The sequence below is a fragment of the Durotheca rogersii genome (assembly GCF_024521655.1).
Source record: "Durotheca rogersii strain YMJ 92031201 chromosome Unknown GGS23scaffold_5, whole genome shotgun sequence".
Taxonomy (NCBI): domain Eukaryota; kingdom Fungi; phylum Ascomycota; class Sordariomycetes; order Xylariales; family Xylariaceae; genus Durotheca; species Durotheca rogersii.
This window is the reverse complement of record NW_026251236.1, coordinates 1,291,867-1,310,148: the sequence shown is the minus strand read 5'-3', so window position 1 is coordinate 1,310,148 and position 18,282 is coordinate 1,291,867. Positions and strand designations below refer to the sequence as shown.

Here is an 18,282-nt window from a genome sequence, read left to right as displayed (position 1 = left end):
TCGTGACCCCCTCTAGCTGCATACGATAGCGGTGTTCTTTTATAGTTATCTCTCGAGTTGACTTCGGCGCTTCTATCAAGTAATAGCTTTACTATAGCTTCGTGGCCTTCTCGAGCGCCATGTAATAGCGGCGTTCGTTTGTGGTTATCCCTCGGATCGACTTTGGCGCCTTTATCGAGTAATAGCTTTACTATAGCCTCATAACCTTCTGTGGCGGCGTGTAATAGCGGCGTTCGTTTACAGTTATCCCTTGAATCGACTTTGGCGCCTTTATCGAGCAATAGCTTTACTATAGCTTCGTAACCTCTTCCGGCCGCATACAATAACGGCGTTCGGTTATATTCATTTTTCAAATCCACTTCGGCGCCTTTGTCGAGTAATAGCTTCGTGACCGTTATATAATTCCTCTTAATGGCACATAATAACGGCGTTTGGTTATAGCTATCCTTTAAATCAACGTCGGCGCCTTTTTCTAACAATAGCTTCGTGACTATTATATAGCCCCTTCGAACGGCACATAATAGAGGCGTTTGGCCTTCTTGATCTTTCGAGTTAACGTCGGCACCTCTTTCAAGCAGCAGCTTCGCGACCGTTGTATGATTCCTCCCGGCAGCATAGCTGAGCGGTGTCCGCCCGTCGCTATCCTTTGAATCTATGTCGTGTTTCTGTCCATGGAGCATATCGGCCAGTACACCATTTACTCCCAAGCATGCCACTAAGTGCAATCCCGTTGTTTGCCTCGGGAATTGTTGACTATAACCAGGGAGTCCCCATCCCTTATTAGCCCGGAGTGCTTGGCTCGACGCCTCGACATTCCTTTGGCTTTCAAGAAAAGTGATGACCCCTTGGCTTACTGTATTAGCCTCCCGAGCATGATGTCCCCAATGCTGTGCGGCGTAGCCATAGAGCGGATTGAGTCGTAGTCGCTCTTCAAACTCGGCGTCTGATTGGCAAAATCCACTCTCGAAAACGCTAAACGAGAGATAGGTAGCGCAGACGGTCGTGATATCGGTCTGTGCATTCGGGAATTGGTGTTTCTGCATCCGCTCAAAATACTCCTGTGTCGTGTAATGAACCAGCCGGATGATGCCACTTTCTTCGTCGACCGTGGCCAGCCCAGCACACACTGAGACCATATCTTCAATTTGTGGAAGGTTATCTTCGTCGAGTTCTGATGCTCCGGCTTCGACAGCAAGTGCATGCCGGAGTTCCAACGTGGTCAACGGTCTCTTTGCGCAAGTGATCCATGACAGAACCTGTTTAGCAAGCTCTGCCTGGTCACCGACCTGTCCTTCGATCCGGTCCATTGCATCATCGTATGCACGGTCATACGCTTCAGAACCCCTAGGCAGTTTTACCAGAGCGGTTCGAACAGCCTTCGGGGATCTCTTCCCGATCAAAGAATCCAGGTGAAGTTGCGCGAGTAAAAACCTTGCCAAGTTAGTTTAGCTCCTATATATAAGTACGTATAGAGCAACTTACATGCCGTCGACAGCTTTGATGATCTCAGATTTGATCTCCTCTTGCAGGTCTGGACTTCGTCTGACAAAGGATGGTAGGTGCGATATGTGACCGTCTACGTATCTCCGCACGTCATGTTCGCTGGCTCGAATCTCCAACGACAGGCTGCCCTCGAATTTCTCTGTAATCTCGGGAATAAATCTTGACGTCGCGAAGACGTTGACTCCAGACTTGGCTTGGAGGTCGAAGATCTCTGAAAGGAGTTTTGCTCGGCAGCCACCGATTGCCTGGCATTCGTCGAGGGCGTCAACCGTGACGAAGACCCTCGAATACAGAGCAGCCACAGAACGGAGAGCTCTCGATATTTCGTCGTATGATGGCCGCGTCCGCTTGCCTTTGTGCCTTTCGTAGAGAGACCTCACGCTGTCTGGCAGAGACGGCCGGTCTTGAGCTAGCTGTTTTAGCAGACTGGCGAGGAGGTCTCCGGCCCCCTGCTCGTCTTGCCGCCGGAAGTTGCAATAGACGTATGCAAGACCGATGCTCTCGTCATTATTGAGGCGAGTAGTGAGCTCGTCGACCACAATCGACGTGAGGATTGTCTTTCCCGCTCCGGGAATGCCTGGGCAAAAGAGGGTCTGCTTGTCGGCCTCCACCCACGCCTTGAACTGTGCTGAGTCCAGGAGCCACTGGCCAGTTCCAGCTTGCCGACGATTGATGAAATCAAGTTGCTGCGGAGCGAAGTCAACTGGCGTGAGCCAGTCGAGGATATTTTTTTGTTCGTCGCAGGCTTCCCGACTGTCGTGGCGGTCACGCAACTGATTCAGAGTGCTATGCATCTGCTGCTGCTCTCTCCTGCTCTCTTTGACTTCCCGATGGGTGCTTGCTGCTAGCGCGACTGCGTCGATAGCCACCAGGTTATTCAAGGCCACGCATTGCCTGTGAAGATTCTCTACTGCCTCCCGCGTTTTCGTGGCATGAAAGGCTCCTTTTAATCGCTCCCATCCGACTCGGTGGCCCTGAGCCCGCTTCCTGAAGTCTTCAAGGAGACTTTCCAGCTCGACTCGACAGGCCGACACCATCATCTGGGTGTCTGTCGGCGCCGGAGCTCCAAACTGCGAGAGCAACGTGGAATGCCGACCGTGAAATGCATCCACAAAGTCTTGATTGAGTATGACATTTGTGTTCGTTTCGGATAGGACTGTTTTCAGAGCCTGGAGCTCGGCCATGAAGCTCTTGGCATCGTCAGGTGCATCTTTCCAGTCCAGGCCAAGCCGGACGCCGATCTGGATGAGCTGGCCCGCGACGCCGACGACACCAATAATCCCGAACGGATCAGCCATTTGAAATGGGGGTTGAGAAATATGCAAAAGTATTCGCTCGAATGTCTCGGCGAGAGAGGAGAAGGTCGGAACCTCGCTAAAAACGGGGCAAAATCCTTCCGTACCTCGCGACGCTCAGCCACGGCCACGCCGCCTCGTCAACCTGGAGATGCAGGTACACGTACGGCTTCGACTGGCTACAGCAGGATGATTTTACACCGCAGCATCAGGGTAGAAATTCGTTCCGGATCAAGCCTTTAGTGAGCGAGGCTCTCTCCGATCCAGCTTCCATAACGAATCTGCTTGTCTCGCTCCATTGCAAGCGGCCCCGAAACGTTGGCTGAATTTCCCGTTCGAACAAAGTGTCTGTCGTGACGGCTTTTCCTCCTTACGTACAAAGCACCTATATGAGTACCTAGGTATTGCGTAAAGCCACACAAGCCACAGGCTGACCCCGCGGTCCTTGGAAAAGTTACCTAGGTAGGTACCTAACTAAGAACCAGCGACACCTGATCCACCTTCCACCGTACAGTATCCCGGCACGGTATTGTGTGTACTCCGTTCGGAGCACGAGTATAGGCATCTGGTTTACGTCCTGAGCGTGCTGAAATCCGGCCGATGAGGCTTGGTTGCCCGTGGAGTTTGTTGGGTCCGTTTCTGGAGCTTGGGATAGGTAGGTTAAGCTCCGGACCCGACTCATTAGCAGTGTCGGAAAGGTCTCGGGACGTTCGGGCATTCCCGAGATGCGATACGGTTTTAACAGGGCACATAACGGGCTATTCCACGGTGAGCACCAGGAACACACTAGGTTCGTATTTCGCATAGACAGATTCTTATCCTGTTACTTCAACAGAGCAGAAGCGAAGGCTTTCTGGAGTATAGACTCAGCGATCAAACAAGCCATCTGTCTTGCCGCTAGGCTTCAAGCGACTTGACATATAGAGCGAGGCAGACTTCTATATGGGTTAGAAGTTTCGCACAACACTTAAGCCGTCCACCATTCCAACCACTCGTCCGCGATTTCCACGAACCCTAGACGCCCTAGCTGCCGGGACACCAACCGTCTCCAGTCTGACCGTGCATCTTCATCCCCAACCGGGAGGTCCATTCCACTGGATATGCAAAACTTGGTGCGAATCCACTCCACAGGTACGAAACCGGCAGTCTCCCAGTCGATTATTCCGACCGAGTCTTGATTGGCAATGATGTTTCCCGGACCCAGGTCACAATGATAGAAGACGAAGGACGAGCAATCCATGCCCAACTCCCTACAGTTGTTAAGTAGGTGCTGGGGGTCGCAGTTTTTTTCGGCCTTGAGCTTGTTGAGAAAGGTATCTGGCAATTCGCGGCCGTCGACGCCGCTGATAGCGTTGCTCTTCCACGTAGCTAGCTCCTGGCAGGTAATGGCGACACGATGGGCATAGTTTTGTCTAGCCGTGTCGTCCAATCCAGGCCAAACTTCGGCGAGCGTCGGGCCCGGCACCCTGCTTAGGACAATGTAATATCGCCCGTCAAACTCTCCGTGATAATGCACATCCGGGATGTCAAAGTTGAGAGATCTGTTCGCGCGGAGATAGTCCAGAGTCACGTGTTCTCGGGTGGCGTTTGGCAGAGCAACTTTCTTCACTTTGATGAAAGCTTCTCCGACGCGCCAGACGGCAGAAACGCCGCCGGCATCGTAGACTTTCTTGATGCCGCTCGTATCTGATAGTGGTATAGACTCCGGTAAGGCACCGGGGACCTCGGAGAGGACATAGAAGGAATCCTTGCCGTCGCTCCAGGACGGCTGATCAGACGGCGGTGAGGGCTGCCGTAACAGCACCAGCTTGTCAGCAATTAGCCAGGAACAATTGCTGATCTCCCGGATAGACTCATTGATAGGAGGATTCTCCGTACGCATGGCGCGTTACGGATGAAGTACGGCGTAGCGGGTACAAGCTGGTAAGTTGTTCGTTGGGGCTGCTCAGCTCGATCAAAGATTTTGGTAGGTGGTTGACGGCCAGTTGCGGTAATGCTGGCTGCCGAGCCATTAATTAGCTTCCGCCGTCATATTCCTGGCAAACGAGAGATGGGATGCCTCTTCTTATGTTCTCTTTGCCTCCATTTATACCGGCAAAGGAACAGCATCGTCGAAAACATGCGAACATTGAAGCAGACAGCAACGTCGCAACTCAATAAGGAGGGCGAAGCCATCCATAAGAGGCCGAGCCCCCCGCACACAATCACTCGCGACAGGTACCTACCAAGGCATATTACCATTTCACAAATCGGGTTGCGTCGTCTCCCCTCGTGTCCTGATCGTAAGCCAGTTTCTCCATTAACATTTACATCGTGAGTATCTACGCGCGCATCTACCTATGTAGTCCTAACCTCACCTCAACCACAGCACAACGTCGGCTCCTCGAGGCTCGCCGCCGACGCCTTGCCTGACCCATCCCCGCTGCCTCCACCCACGACGACCTTGACGACCATCCAGTCGCACAGGAACTTGCCCACGCCGGCGCCGATTATTATGGAGATGATGATGTAGCCGTTGAACGCCATGGCGATCAACATGAGCACGTACGCGACGCCAAAGGACGCGGCGTGGAGCACCGCGCGGATAAGCTGCTGCAGCGGCGACGCCCGATACGTGACCACGGCCTGCTGCTGCGCACCGCTGCCTTCTAACCTGGACACCTGCGCTCGTGCCGCCACGTGCTGTTGGAACTGGCGTAGGATGAAGCCGTCGTACTCTTTGCTCACCCTCCGCAGCACCTCGAGACAAATGACGAGCAGGAAGACGCCGATGCACGAGGCCGCGAAGGCGCCCTCGGTCTGGATACGCCACGTATCGGAGAAGAAGCCTAAGTACGGGTTGTCAGAAGGGCGTTCTCCAGACTAGCATTGCCACCGAATCCGCCTCCCGAACAGGCACGCCATATACGTACATGCGCCAATCGTGTCCCAGTTCCACGACATCTGCAATATTCTAGTTAGTTTTCCGTCCACCCGGTTCGGTCGCAATGCGAATTGGCAGGACGAACGTTGTGCGTGCAGGAAGCTGTTTCGTTCCCAGACGTCGACCCGTGATCCATGGCGACGGTTAATTTATTTCACAGGTCGGCAAAATTGCTGGGTTTCCCGTTATGTGCGAGCGGAAGAAGACCGACAGGTCTCCAGGAACCCGTAACAGCACTAGCCTCTCGCCTGATTGAGCTCGGAGCGAGAACGGCGTGCTCGATGTGTCAAGGTTTCGAAAGCTTGAGTCGGCTCTTCGTCGACTCCCTTCGCGATGGACGGGGTACGGGGGGGGAGGATATCGCACAACCGGACGCTGGTAAGGTGTTTGAAGATAGCAGATAGCAGCCCCTTATAAGAAAGGAAGAGCATATAAGAGCAAGATTAGGCTCACTAGGCAAGCCGACCGCCATAAGATATTATATCAGTAGTCCGCAGGGCAAGGGACCGGGCGGCCCGCGCACATACGCGTACATTAGCATGTGCGTTATGGCCTTACCCAGCGCCCCAGAACCGGGTCTTCTCGTCCTTCTCTCTTCCCTCCACTCTCCCACCCTTTCGCCAAGCAGCGGGCCCGTCCCTAGCGATAGCAACTCAAGTGGGGGAGGGGGAGACGGCAATGGATGGGGGGTTTTACCTATCAGGGTTGGAGGTTGGGCGGATCGTCCGCCTCGGCCGGGCTCGTCTCGTAGGCGGACTAATTTGTCATTGGCGGCGATGGATGTCGAACCCTGGAACGCCAAGCTATTACGACCCCTGGAAAACGTGCTCAATCGTTCTCAGACCTTTCCCTTTCGGACAGCGTCCTTCGCGATGCCATCAACAGTATCTGTTTTGGGACTGTCGTGCCGTCGCATTCTCGGGCTATCTTCACGACAGCTGACGGCTTTTCGAAATGTCGAGCACGTTGAGCACGTTGAGCACGTTTCCATCATGGCACCGACAGAGGAACGACCGTGGCATCGGCTTGTCTTTCCCGTTTCATACAAAATCCATCTTGGATTCCTTGATCATGACGCCACCCCTCGAATCCTATCCCCCTAGTCCAACCCACGTATCTGTGTGCGAGTGCGGGAACCGTTGGATTTATATACGTCCGTTGTGGTTGGACGGCCTCTGACATGGGGGACGACTAGACTTGTTCCGCGCATACATATATCCTGTGGGCGTGTTAGTCGATGGATACATGTAAAGAACAGAATCGTACCGATCGAGTGACTCCTGGTAACAGCGGCAGATCAACGCCGACGGACGGGGGACAGGGGCCAGGCATTTCCTGCGCCTATATTAAAATAAAGGGCTTCCCGCCTCTCGGGCCGCGCTAATACTCCTCGGTTCTGTCACCATTCAACAGCCCTCCTCCTCTCAGTCGCCTTTTCGGCTACCCTTCTACCGTCGGTTGTCCCGTCTCTGGATCGAGCTTCTCGAGACAAGATGGCGACCTTGGAGACTCACCTCTCCCCCCGCCACATTCAGGACTTCAGCCAAGCTCAGGGACTACAGAAGCATTGGGGCTACGCCGACAGGGTCGTTCCGTGTACCAACGATGTCGGATCCTGTGAATATCTGGACCAGGTGTACGCGGCTCATGACCAGACCATGGTCTTCAGTGGCATATTCTGGGCCATAGTCGCGGGTATCCTGTTTCTCTGGGCCATCGGAAGGAAGGTATTCCCCTCCCGCCGCGCGGACCAGGTCATCCCCACCACCGCCGACAGCGAAAGCCAGGCGGCGAAAGCCGGCCGCGCTTGGCGGTTGCGGAGGACGGCCGCGTCGCTAACCCGGCGTTACTTGTTGCCGGACTCGATCCGATCCGTCTTTGGTCGGACGACACGACTCCAGGTCCTCATCCTGACCATCCTAGCCACGTATCTACTCATCTTCAGCTTCGTCGGCTTCGCATATCGGACCTGGATCACGCCGGTGAAGAATATGCCGGGTGTATACAACACTAGAACGAGTCTGGGCCCGTGGTCCGACCGCGTCGGCGTATACGCTTACGCTCTCACGCCGCTGTCCATTCTGCTCTCCAGCCGGGAATCCATCCTCTCTCTGCTCACCGGCCTCCCCTATCAGAGCTTCAACTTCCTTCACAGGTGGTTAGGCTACATCATCGTCATCCAGGCCTCGCTACATACCATCGGATGGTGTATCATAGAGATACGGCTGTACCAACCTCAACCCAAGGTCGCCGTCGAGTGGATCAGGCAGGTGTATATGATATGGGGTATCGTTGCTCAGATCCTGCTCCTATTGCTGTTCGGCTTGAGCACTCCATGGGGTATCCGTCTTACCGGCTACGAGTTCTTCCGTAAAGCGCATTACGTCCTAGCGATGGTGTATATCGGGGCTTGCTGGGGCCACTGGCACGACCTTGACTGCTTTCTGATCCCGGGATTGGTTATCTGGCTATTCGACCGCGGCATCAGGTTCTTCCGTTCGGGACTCGTCCATTACCAATATCTTCCCGATGGGACGATGGGGTTTAGGGCAGCTCACGCCTCCTTGGCGCGATTCCCCGACGCTGAATACGGCGACGTCGTCCGGATGGACTTTGACCACCCACAGGAGCCGTGGAAAGTCGGGAAACACTTTTACCTGTGCTTCGCCGAATCAGGCATATGGCAGTCACATCCCTTTACGCCGCTGAACCTCCCCAAGGTCCAAAACGGTCTCGTCTCTCACGCCTATATCTTCAGGGCGAAGAAGGGCGAGACCAAGAAGGTGGCGGAACTGGCCGAGAAGAAGCTAGCCGCGGCCCCCAGCGCCACGACGCCGCTGATCCTATCAGGTTCGTACGGCGAGTCGATCGTGGAGGACTTGACGCCCGACGTCAATGTGCTATGCGTGGCAGGCGGGACGGGTATTACGTACGTCTTACCGGTTCTGCTCGGTCTGGCGGAACAGCCGGCGGTGAGGGATCGGAGGATACAGCTGGTCTGGGCAGTCCGAAAGACGGACGACACGCGTTGGGTCGAGAGAGAGCTCGACACGCTCCGCCAGGCAGCCAAGACGCACAAGATCGAACTCCACATCTACGTGACGCGGGAATCCGGCAGCAACACCGGGTCGGACAGTGACGAGAGGTTGGAGAAGGAGGTGGCCGTGAAGGAGACAGGGCTATCTGCCACTTGTCTCGGTTCGATCCAGACCGACCAGGCTGGGTCAGCCATCGACATCCAGAGGATTGGCGGCGAGGGATTCAACAGGCACCCCGAGCTCGAAAAGCTGGTCAAGGAATTCGTAGAGAACACGGTGACAGGACCGACGACGGTTTACGCCAGCGGCCCTGGGGGAATGATCAGCGACCTACGGAGCGTCGTGGCGTCGTGCAATGATGGCTCAAAGGTGTGGCAGGGAAATGAACGATACGACGTTAAGCTGGTATGCGACGACAGACTCGAGTGGTGAAAGAAGAGTAGCCGTTCGAAATAAAAATAATAATAATAGAGCATAGATCCTCCCCAGATGTCCTACCGGGCAGAGTGAGTGGGATATGGCTGGGCGTATCGCGTCCTTGTTCGTGTTGTGGTTGGGAAGTTTGTTCCAGATCTCCGCCTTCTGACGGCCCGTATCTGTCCAACCTCCCTGGATGACACCTGGGCACAGAACCATGCAGTGTCTTCCCCCTGGGTACGCGTCTCTATGCCGAGTTACCCGGCTGTTGGATGTAAGCATATAACTTATCGCGGTCGTCGGTTGCATTATGAGTACACCCTACACGCCCTACATAGTCTCCGCGTCGCCTAGAACGATGCGAAGTTAAACCTAAGGCAACTAGCGTAGGGCTATACGGACGCATTTTCCCCTTTTCCCTTTTTCTTTCTCGCCTGGTATGTTCCTGGCTACCTCTAGTGTCAAGCAAGGGAGTGGGTTAGTGGCCGGTCAGGGGTAAGGCGCCAAGCGCGGAGCGAGGCACCTTGACGTCCTCTTCGAGATCGTGTGAAGGACATATATTTTCTTTCTCTCCCTCAGCGATCCCGGCACTGCCATACCGCTACGATATATATATATATATATATAGAGAGAGAGAGAGAGAGAGAGAGAGAGATGCTACCGCTCAGCATCAGCTCGACCGGGTCCGGTCGTATACGGTATGCACACGACCCTAACCGTGGTCGTATCTCAGGCTTGCCAAAATCACGTAGTTCAAAAACCCCTCCCCTCTCAGAACTAGCACGTTTTGAATAACATCATATTCTAGATCCGCTCTTCTTTTCCCACATTCTCCGTGATGCAGATGCTTGCTCGTGCTATACATTCCCCGATGTGTTTTTTATCCCTCCAACCCCGACTCTAAGTAGAACTTTTCTCCGTATTCAGGGCATCCCAAGTCCGTCCGTGTGCATTTCGCGCTGGTGGTATATATACATAGCTTGCTGTAAGCTACCACGTTGTTCTCTGCTATAAGCTATTCCGTTGTTATCCGTGCGGACGCCCACTCGCATTTATACATTGCTCGACGCGTCGCCCTGTCCTCTTGTACCTCCGAGGTAGGATTTCTCTCGCCGCCGCAGGCGGCGGTCTCGTCGATACTTCGCGTATCCTCCTACTCGGCGGTATCCTAGAACGTGCTCGCAGATGTCGAGCTAGATAGGCGACGGAGTAGGGACCTGATGACGACGAGAGAAGTATACGCCACATTCGTGTGTCATCTCGTGCCGTCTGCCCAGCCGTCCTCGGATATCGGTCAGATAGGTATAGGGTTCTAGAAGATGAAGCTCAACAACCAGGTTGACCATGGGCGATTGGGAGTGTTCGGCGCTTTTAGTTTATGCAAGCAGTAACTGGCGTGGTTACGGGTGCGGTGGCCGTCGCATTGGCAGCGACAGCCCACGCCGCCGGGGATCTCTTCGGCCCAGGTGCTCTGGGCGTTATTCAGCGTCTCTGAGTCGGGTAGCTGACCGCCCGGGGCGTTGGCGGGGCATTGGTAATACCAGTCATGTCGATATCCAATGTCGGCAAAGTGATGCACCTGGTGCGGCTCTACAAGCATGTTGACAGCAAGCGAGTGGACAGCCGCATCACCCCACTAAAAGCATCTCGTTTAGTAAGACTCGTGGAGAGGTTAGGGGGGAGGATAGGTAAGGATGTTGGCAGTAACAACAGTAGTTATGACGCCTGGTTTGTGTGTACGAACCCTTTCGAAATAGAAGCCGCCGGAGTGCTCCAAACGCTGGTACAGGTCCTGATATCTGGGACCGCGGAAGAAGTCGAGGTCGGCAATCTCGAAATTGCTCCAGTAGTGGCAGAGGTTCCAACCGTCGCCGGAGCCATCGCGGTGCGAGAACCAGCTGAGCAGGGGCCGAAACGGCCAGGGCACCCAGGACGCGTCGATCGATGCCTTCCACAGAGTGGTGCTTCGGATTCCCATCTCCTCCTTCCAATCTGATACCTCTCGAAAGAGGCTGGGACAGGTGCGCTTCTCTTCCCAGAGGGATATGGTGAAGCCGTACACCTTCTTGTGGCGAGCCATCTCGACGAAAGGGTCGTAGGTGAGGGAGCAGGAGAATTCGACGTCCGGTTCTAGCCGCCAGTACCACTTGTATTTCTTTAGCGCTTCGACCTGGTAAAAGTTCCTACGGGGCGAGAAGACCTCCTTGATTAACATCGAGACCTGTAACGGAGCGAGGACGGGAGAGCTTACCCGGAGAAGAACCTGCACATGTGGTGGTACGTCTCTTTCCCGGCATAGAGGATCTGCTGCTCGCCCTGTTGCTTTATGCTCGCGCGGGCGGCATCGGCGTCCATCCAGGAGGGGAAGGTCCATTGCTCCTTGGGGACGCGCTCGAAGAAGGCCGGGCCGGAGGTGGTGGCATTCAGGGTGCGGATGAAGTCGTCGCTCCAGGGCTCGTCGTTGAGGAAGACGATGGGGTACTGGAACCAGCGGTTGAAGCGCTCCTCGATGCTGCGGACGGAACGGGCGGCCTTGTCGACTTCTTCGTTGCGAGCCAGCATGACGATGGCGGCATTCTCGCGAGGCGCGGTGGTGTCGGGCTCCTGGCAGGAGGTGTAGAAGGGAGCGTCGAGCTCGCGCGGCGGGACGGGTACGTGGTAATGGGCGGCGTGGTAGACGACTTCAACTAGGCAGGCAAGGCCGACGACCCAGAGAACGGGCGACTGAAGCCAGGCGAATCTCCTCCGGAAGCGGAGGCGGTTGAAGACCATAATTCCAAGAAGGTCGAACGGATTTACTATCTTCTCGGCTTTTGTCGTCTTTCTCTGCTGCTACGAGGTCGTGGTTTCAGCCCCCTTGTCGCCGGCATTGGGGGCGCGCTGCCATCAGCCTTATTATGTAGTAGTAACGGGCAGCACGGGGAGGGTGAGTCGGTAAGATTTGTGTGGTATCGCGTTGTAGCTTGGAGGATTGGGACCGGAAGTTCTGGCAAGCCAAGGTGGGATCGGATGGGTTACGTCGCCGCAAAGTCAGGGGGCGGTCACTAACGTAGGGCTACACGCCTCGATAGACGCATACACACAGACACAATTCCGCATCACGGTTTGTGCAGAATTCATGCGAGCCTCGCAGCACATAACATGCGACAGATATAATAACACTTGCCCATCTCCCAAACCTATTAGAATCCCTGCGTCGATAACCTATTCCCATGCCGCATATGCAGAGACTTCAAGCGCATCAGACGGCTCGTTTGCCTTCACCGCCTTCACCGCCTCCACCGCCTCATGTAGACGCCTAGGTACAGGTAGTACGTGTTGGGTTGGGTTACGTACGCGTTCCACCGTTTGGAGTTGCGTAACTGGCCTCTTGGGCGTTCTGATGGGAGCCCAAGCATTTCCACACTCCAAGTTCTGTTACCTAGCTTACGCGGGTAACGCACGCTGGCTGCCCACCTACCAGGTAGGTAGATCTACCCTCCTCTGAGCAGGCGCCCAACCCTCTCCTCTCATCACAGGTTCGCAGATAGATGCATATAAACAAAAGGAAACGAGGGTATACTCATACTTTACGTAGCGCCTTAGGCACCCAGGGCAGCCCCGGTCGGGTCTGTAACCTCCATCCTAGGTTGAGGTAGCGGACCCTTGTTCTATATATATTTCTATGCACATAAGAGGTACGCATGTACGAGACATAGACACATAGGAATATACGTGTACTTAATTCTCTTATCGACAACGCTTGGTACCACCACCCGGCTCGTTAGGCGTACCTATATACCTACCCTAGGCGGCTGCTGCGTGCTGTCACGTCGGCACGCCTGCAGCGTCGTCCCTCCACGCGTTCTCGGCCAATTTGGGGAACCTGCGATACCACCCTAGCCTGCCTCTTTTCTCCTCCCTCCCTCTTCTTCTCGCCTCTCGCATGCCTCCCCGTCTATCCCCTCGTGTGCCTACGGTTAACAACACAGCCGAGCCTGCTTTAACGCCACCGGGCATAGTCATCCCGATCGCCTAAGCTCCGGAGATAGTCAAGGCGCCTTTTTTGGCCTCCGACCGCTCCGGCATTTCCCCCTCCCGGCGTCGAGGCTGTCGGCCCGCCTGACAACGTGACAGAGATGCATCGTGATATGGGATTCTTACGTAGGCGACGCATTTACCTCACCCTGGCCGCTTTCTTCCTCGTATTATTTACCCCTTCTCTCCTGCCCTCTATAATACAATTCGGAGATCACATACGCCAGATCCTTCCTTTCGCCTACCAATGGAAGGTCCAGCAGGATTTCGTCCCTACCCAAGATGAGCTCGACTGCCTCTACGGCCGCGCCGCCGGGCCGGAGACCGCCAGCCATGCGAAGATCGAGCCTATCCCGAACCACGTCCACTTCATATACGGGCTCAGCAACCCTTTCAACAAGCCGAGCGCCGGCACTTTCGATTTCCTCTGCTATTTGGCTATACGGAGCGCCATCGTGGGCATGAAGGCGGACAAGATCTCTCTCCACTATACCTATCTCGCCGATCCCCCGTCCCCCGAGCCGAACGCCTCTCCCTTGTCGAATCCCTGGATACGCCGTCTGAAAGACGACATCGAGCTCGTCTACCATTCGCCCGAGGAGATGGCCGCGCTCAAGAGCTCACCCGGTGCCACCTGGCAAGCGGCACATGTATCCGACATTCTCCGGCTCCGGCTCCTACAACGCGAGGGCGGTATCTACCTCGACATGGACGCCTTTGGCTTCCGGCCCTTCACCGATCTCCTCAAGTCTCCGCGCGATATAATACTAGGTCACGAGGGCGGGAATCGCGGCGGGTTGTGCAATGCTATCATGGTAGCGCGAAAGAACAGCTCCTTCGTGGAGAGGTGGCTCAAAGAGTACGAGGGTGCCGACCTCTCCAAAGAGTGGAACTACCATAGCGTCGTCTTACCTAAGGAGTTGCAGCTGCAGCACCGGGACGAGGTCTGCGCGTTGCCACCGGACGCATTTTTCTGGCCGACCTGGACCTGGGATCACATCGAGTTTATGCACAAGAGGCTGAGCATGGACGAGGCGCGCAGGTGGTCCGCCGAGATCGACAAGAACGGCGGGAGCCTCTACGAGGACCAGGTTGCCTACCACGCCTGGAGCCAGATGGCCTGGGACAGGCATCTCAAGAAGCTGACCCCCGAGATCGTGAGGACACACGACACCCGGTTTAACCTGCTTGTCCGGAATTTCATGCAGGACGACCTGTGAATGCTCTGCCTATACGCACAGCTGCCGTCCTAGTTGGGGTTCCGCCATGTCCTGTCGCAACGTTGAATAAACTGTGGTCAAATGATTAGCCACAGGACTATTCCCCGAATATTCACGCAGTGCCGAATATTCCACCGGGTTGGTTGGCTGGCCGTTTGGGTCCTTGAAAATAGTCCCGGGCCTTCTAGACTTCGCGATCAAATTCATAAGCTCGCCGGGGGTACGGGGTTTGGTGCACAGGCATTGCATGCAGTTCGTATTCGAGGTATATCTACCTATTGGCGTGGTAATGAGCGGTTAGACGTCTATACATTCATGATACCCAGTCAGTTGCCATCTCGCTCTCGATTCCTCGTTACATGTACCGTGGTTAGTGTAGGTAACTTTACAGATAGCATTAAGTGCGTGCGTGGTAGAGGGGAAGCCAACATACTCAGGACACACTCGTATGTGGTATTACAACGGCGAGACATCTTGGTGATATAGTCAATAATTTCTAGCAACTCCTCCGCTCGATCCCCATTGTAGCCCGACTTCAGTATGCACCTTTCAGCTCTGAGCTCTCAGCTCTCAGCCTGTCCTACTACTGATTTCGTAAACCATACATTTTACCTCTACAATTTTCGAAGGAAAGAAACAAAAACTCATAGACCACAGCTGGTTGATTCTACGTAGTCATGTTGTCTCTCCACAAGCCAACCTGTTGCTCAGCTAGAATCGACCGAAAAGCTCCTACCAACAACCAGCCACACGATCCACCAACAAGACACGCTCCCGCCGCTTTCCCAACAACCTTCTAGTTCCTTTGTTTTCCCCTAGCCAGCTTTCTATGCGCACCACGACCAAGTGTCTTTGTCACCTCTTCTTGTTTCAATCAATAAAGAGCCAACACAATCGGTTGTCTGAGGCCATAATGCCTTTACGGGGCAATTTGTGACAAAACAATACCCTTGATCTCTATTCTTCCTCCTCCGCAGCGATAAAAAAAACTGCCTACCCGCCTGGGCCCGCAGCACTCCGGCACTCGTATCCCCGTTTCGTCTAGCCCCTGACCTGACTCCCACTTACTTCATCAACTTCCTACACCTCAGCCACACTTAACACTCCACACTCCACACTCCACACATCACACCACCGCACGCGATGGCGCGGACCAGCACGAAAGACCCCGTCGTCGGCCCGGACGCCCCGATGCCTCCGGGGTACGCGTTCGTGCGGAAGGGCAACGTGTTCATCACGTCGCGGTGCCGGAAGGCGGCGTACGCGGAGGGGCGGGCGGTGTTCGTGGTGGCGGCGGGGGGGCGGGCGCGGGGGCTGCGGGTGCCGCGGGGGGTGCTGGCGGCGGTGCTGGCGGCGCACGGGGCGACGCGGGCGGCGCGGGCGCGCGCGGTGGCCGCGCGCGACCGCCGCGTCGAGGCCGGCTTCCGCGCCGCGCTGCTGGCGCTGTACCCGCGCGCGCCGGCCGCCGACGTGCCCCGCGTCGTGGCCCGCGCCACGCGCAAGCGCAGCCGCCGCGTCGGCCGCTGCGCCGCGCTCGCCGCCGAGCCCCGCGCCCGCCTCGCCGCCCGCGCGCACCTGCGCCACGCCCGCACCGACTACGACGCCCTGCTGCGCGCCGGCGTGCCCCGCGCCGACGCGCGCGCGCGCATCGCCGCCCGCGTCGACGCCCTCGAGCGCGAGTGGGGGCTGCGGGGGGAGCAGCAGCAGCCGCCGCCGCCGCCGGGCCGGGCCGCCGCCGCCGGGCCGGGCCGCCGCCGCCGACGGTCGAGCGGCTGGGCCGCGGGGCAGAAGGCACGCCGCGGCGAGCGCGCAGGCGAAGACGCGCACGCGCCAGGCGGCGCAGGCGAAGACCGGCGCGCTCGCGGAGAAGAAGAGGCAGAGGCGGCGGGCGAGCGCGGCCGAGAGCGCCGAGAAGGAATCGCGCGCCCTCGTCCCGGAGTTGCGGGCGGGCGGCTCGGATCGCCCGGACGACCTGGACGGTCTCGACGACGATGACGATGACGACGACGACTACGGCACGGATGCCACGTGGACGCCCTCGGATGACGAACTAGACGATGTGGACTGGCCACTTGAGTGAGCAGCAGGATTGCTTGCGTCTTCTCGGCCAGACATGCTCGAAGGCCCCTTTCCCTTGCCCGTGTTCGGAGTTCTGGTGAACTTATTTTGTGCGGCTTCTCTGACATGCTAGAACCGCTTCGTATGTATAACATGGCAATAGGGGGTTCTATGAATCAGTGACGGATTCGGCACTATATAATAGACACTGATTAGAACCGCAGGGACTTCATACATCGGCCCTGTTGCACCTACAGCAGAGGGCGTAGACGTAATTTTTCTTACATTTTATGCCCTTTCACGTATCCTACCCACTATACAGTTATGTAGATTCGAAATCCATTGTTTCTAAACCCCTTCATCCTCGTGACTTAGTCTGTCTCCAGAACTCTTTCACCAAATGTTAACACCCATCCTGCGTCTCGAGCTATTTGTCGAGGTTCTCCTTTGCCTGTCTTTTATATACCCCTATCGTGCTACAGAGAACCCGCCTGTCGGCTTTGCAGGAAGTTTCCCCGTTCCCACGACTTGGTGACATTCCTTGGCCGTTGAGTCTCTTAGTTGTAGGGCCGGCAAGGTTCCATTCGTATCTTGTTCACTACTCCTTGATATTGAAGATAACCAGCCTTTTCGAACGTCGTGTCGGTGCCACCTTGCGGCCAACTTCTCAGCACGGTATCCAGATCCTGATATTGACTAGCCATCTCACTCAGTGCACTGTGTGAACGGGCAACACGTGCCAAGGGGAGCCGAGAGATCAAGTCAGCCTAGTCCTCGCCCTACGAAGAATAGAAATGCTCGCAGTTCCCAGATTTTCGTATGAGAGTCACTGTTTTCGCAAGACCTATAGTGATGACGGCAACGGCGAAAGCTTGAGGGTCCTCGGAGCGGGGCCGTCCGGCCGATATCTTGCACCACGAGGACACGCCCACGCCCACACCCACGCCACCACCGCCGTCGGACCTGCAGAAAAGAACCCCCGAGGGCGGAGGGTGGGTTGTCGTGCAGGTCTCCCATACGGCACTTAACCCGGGCTCGCAGTTCCACGTCTTCCCTGCCCGCTTTTGCCCGTGCGGCAATTTCAATGTAAGAGATGGGGTTCGCGGGGAGGATCACGGACGCGTGGGCATCGAACGGAGGCCGGCCAGCTCGTTTGAGCAAGGGCGACGAGGTCGTCTGATTCTTGCTCAGTTCATATATGTATCCGAACGGGTGGTCTCGGGACCCTGGAGAGCCAGACACTGGTCCCTGCACGATGTGCGCTCAAGAAGCCGGACGATGCCTCTCTAGAGCTGAGTGCAGGGTTATTGCTGGCTTCCTGCACATCATCGATGCAGGTCGGCCAAATCAACGTAAAAGCTAAGTCCCAGTATTCGGTGCCAGTGGCGTGGTTGGGACTTGCGCCGTGCAGCTCGTCGGGCATGGGTGTGTGCTCGGGGAGGAACGTAGAGATATCTGGTCAGGGGCTTGGGGGCCGATGAGGTAGAAACACCTGATACGAGGTCTCTGGATTCGTGCTCACACTGCCTTGTAGGCGATTGGCTATCGACAGTACACGGACCTTGCGGAAGAGCTAGTTAAGCGCTACGCTGCCCGGCCGTTTAACGTTATCCTCGACTGCATCGATTGTCTGTCCGTCTATGCCGACAGCGCGAGGCATACAAACCCGGGCGTCTATTCCGCTTGCGCTTTCGGGCCCCATCTGAGGGTGTTCTCTGAAATACTCGACATGTGCGGAGGATGCAGCTTGATATCTACTGGCCGACTTCGCTATGGCTGGGCGGCACCAGAGGGGAGCACTCATATAAGCT

General features: G+C 56.0%; 8 protein-coding genes across 8 annotated transcripts; 4 read left to right on the top strand and 4 right to left on the bottom strand.

Annotated features, from left to right (window-relative positions):
• Positions 1-850: 850 nt before the first annotated feature.
• On the bottom strand, positions 851-2,801 carry GGS23DRAFT_594839 (uncharacterized protein; the record flags this gene model as incomplete). The annotated part of the gene is made up of 3 exons (XM_051518223.1): positions 851-943; positions 999-1,431; positions 1,483-2,801. 3 exons carry the CDS (start codon positions 2,799-2,801, stop codon positions 851-853), a joined length of 1,845 nt encoding a protein of 614 aa, XP_051374008.1.
• Positions 2,802-3,572: 771 nt separating this feature from the next.
• Positions 3,573-5,063, bottom strand: GGS23DRAFT_558588 (kinase-like protein). The gene has a single exon (XM_051515764.1). The coding sequence runs from the start codon at positions 4,678-4,680 to the stop codon at positions 3,766-3,768; it is 915 nt and encodes a 304-aa protein (XP_051374007.1). The 5' UTR covers positions 4,681-5,063; the 3' UTR covers positions 3,573-3,765.
• On the bottom strand, positions 4,919-6,058 carry GGS23DRAFT_420265 (Ctr-domain-containing protein). The gene is made up of 3 exons (XM_051513751.1): positions 5,807-6,058; positions 5,711-5,741; positions 4,919-5,626 (listed from the first exon to the last, which is right to left on the bottom strand). The coding sequence occupies exons 1-3, from the start codon at positions 5,855-5,857 to the stop codon at positions 5,157-5,159; spliced, it is 552 nt and encodes a 183-aa protein (XP_051374006.1). The 5' UTR covers positions 5,858-6,058; the 3' UTR covers positions 4,919-5,156.
• Positions 5,963-7,019, top strand: GGS23DRAFT_420293 (uncharacterized protein). Its single transcript, XM_051513752.1, has one exon. The coding sequence runs from the start codon at positions 6,261-6,263 to the stop codon at positions 6,822-6,824; it is 564 nt and encodes a 187-aa protein (XP_051374005.1). The 5' UTR covers positions 5,963-6,260; the 3' UTR covers positions 6,825-7,019.
• GGS23DRAFT_420411 (ferric reductase like transmembrane component-domain-containing protein) lies at positions 7,020-9,839 on the top strand. Its single transcript, XM_051513754.1, has one exon. The coding sequence runs from the start codon at positions 7,215-7,217 to the stop codon at positions 9,189-9,191; it is 1,977 nt and encodes a 658-aa protein (XP_051374004.1). The 5' UTR covers positions 7,020-7,214; the 3' UTR covers positions 9,192-9,839.
• On the bottom strand, positions 9,840-12,121 carry GGS23DRAFT_420410 (glycosyltransferase family 15 protein). Its single transcript, XM_051513753.1, has 3 exons — positions 11,428-12,121; positions 10,921-11,359; positions 9,840-10,812 (listed from the first exon to the last, which is right to left on the bottom strand). The coding sequence occupies exons 1-3, from the start codon at positions 11,946-11,948 to the stop codon at positions 10,489-10,491; spliced, it is 1,284 nt and encodes a 427-aa protein (XP_051374003.1). The 5' UTR covers positions 11,949-12,121; the 3' UTR covers positions 9,840-10,488.
• A 1,055-nt stretch (positions 12,122-13,176) lies between these two features.
• On the top strand, positions 13,177-14,979 carry GGS23DRAFT_420253 (glycosyltransferase family 32 protein). Its single transcript, XM_051513750.1, has one exon. It carries the CDS (start codon positions 13,295-13,297, stop codon positions 14,411-14,413), a length of 1,119 nt encoding a protein of 372 aa, XP_051374002.1. The 5' UTR covers positions 13,177-13,294; the 3' UTR covers positions 14,414-14,979.
• Positions 14,980-15,556: 577 nt separating this feature from the next.
• On the top strand, positions 15,557-16,930 carry GGS23DRAFT_618304 (uncharacterized protein; the record flags this gene model as incomplete). Its single annotated transcript, XM_051520925.1, has 2 exons — positions 15,557-16,176; positions 16,202-16,930. 2 exons carry the CDS (start codon positions 15,557-15,559, stop codon positions 16,491-16,493), a joined length of 912 nt encoding a protein of 303 aa, XP_051374001.1. The 3' UTR covers positions 16,494-16,930.
• Between the last annotated feature and the right edge of the window lie 1,352 nt (positions 16,931-18,282).

Bases quoted from the DNA above. Each gene is read 5' to 3' on its own strand.
- GGS23DRAFT_420265 (XM_051513751.1), bottom strand. From the start codon at position 5,857: ATGGATCACGGGTCGACGTCTGGGAACGAAACAGCTTCCTGCACGCAC. The intron at 5,742-5,806 runs GTTCGTCCTGCC...AGAATATTGCAG, and splicing joins CAGCTTCCTGCACGCACAAC to ATGTCGTGGAACTGGGACAC. The intron at 5,627-5,710 runs GTACGTATATGG...ACCCGTACTTAG, and splicing joins CTGGGACACGATTGGCGCAT to GCTTCTTCTCCGATACGTGG.
- GGS23DRAFT_420253 (XM_051513750.1), top strand. From the start codon at position 13,295: ATGCATCGTGATATGGGATTCTTACGTAGGCGACGCATTTACCTCACC.
- GGS23DRAFT_420411 (XM_051513754.1), top strand. From the start codon at position 7,215: ATGGCGACCTTGGAGACTCACCTCTCCCCCCGCCACATTCAGGACTTC.
- GGS23DRAFT_420293 (XM_051513752.1), top strand. From the start codon at position 6,261: ATGTGCGTTATGGCCTTACCCAGCGCCCCAGAACCGGGTCTTCTCGTC.
- GGS23DRAFT_558588 (XM_051515764.1), bottom strand. From the start codon at position 4,680: ATGCGTACGGAGAATCCTCCTATCAATGAGTCTATCCGGGAGATCAGC.
- GGS23DRAFT_420410 (XM_051513753.1), bottom strand. From the start codon at position 11,948: ATGGTCTTCAACCGCCTCCGCTTCCGGAGGAGATTCGCCTGGCTTCAG. The intron at 11,360-11,427 runs GTAAGCTCTCCC...CTCGCCCCGTAG, and splicing joins ATGTGCAGGTTCTTCTCCGG to GAACTTTTACCAGGTCGAAG. The intron at 10,813-10,920 runs GTTCGTACACAC...AGATGCTTTTAG, and splicing joins GCGGCTTCTATTTCGAAAGG to TGGGGTGATGCGGCTGTCCA.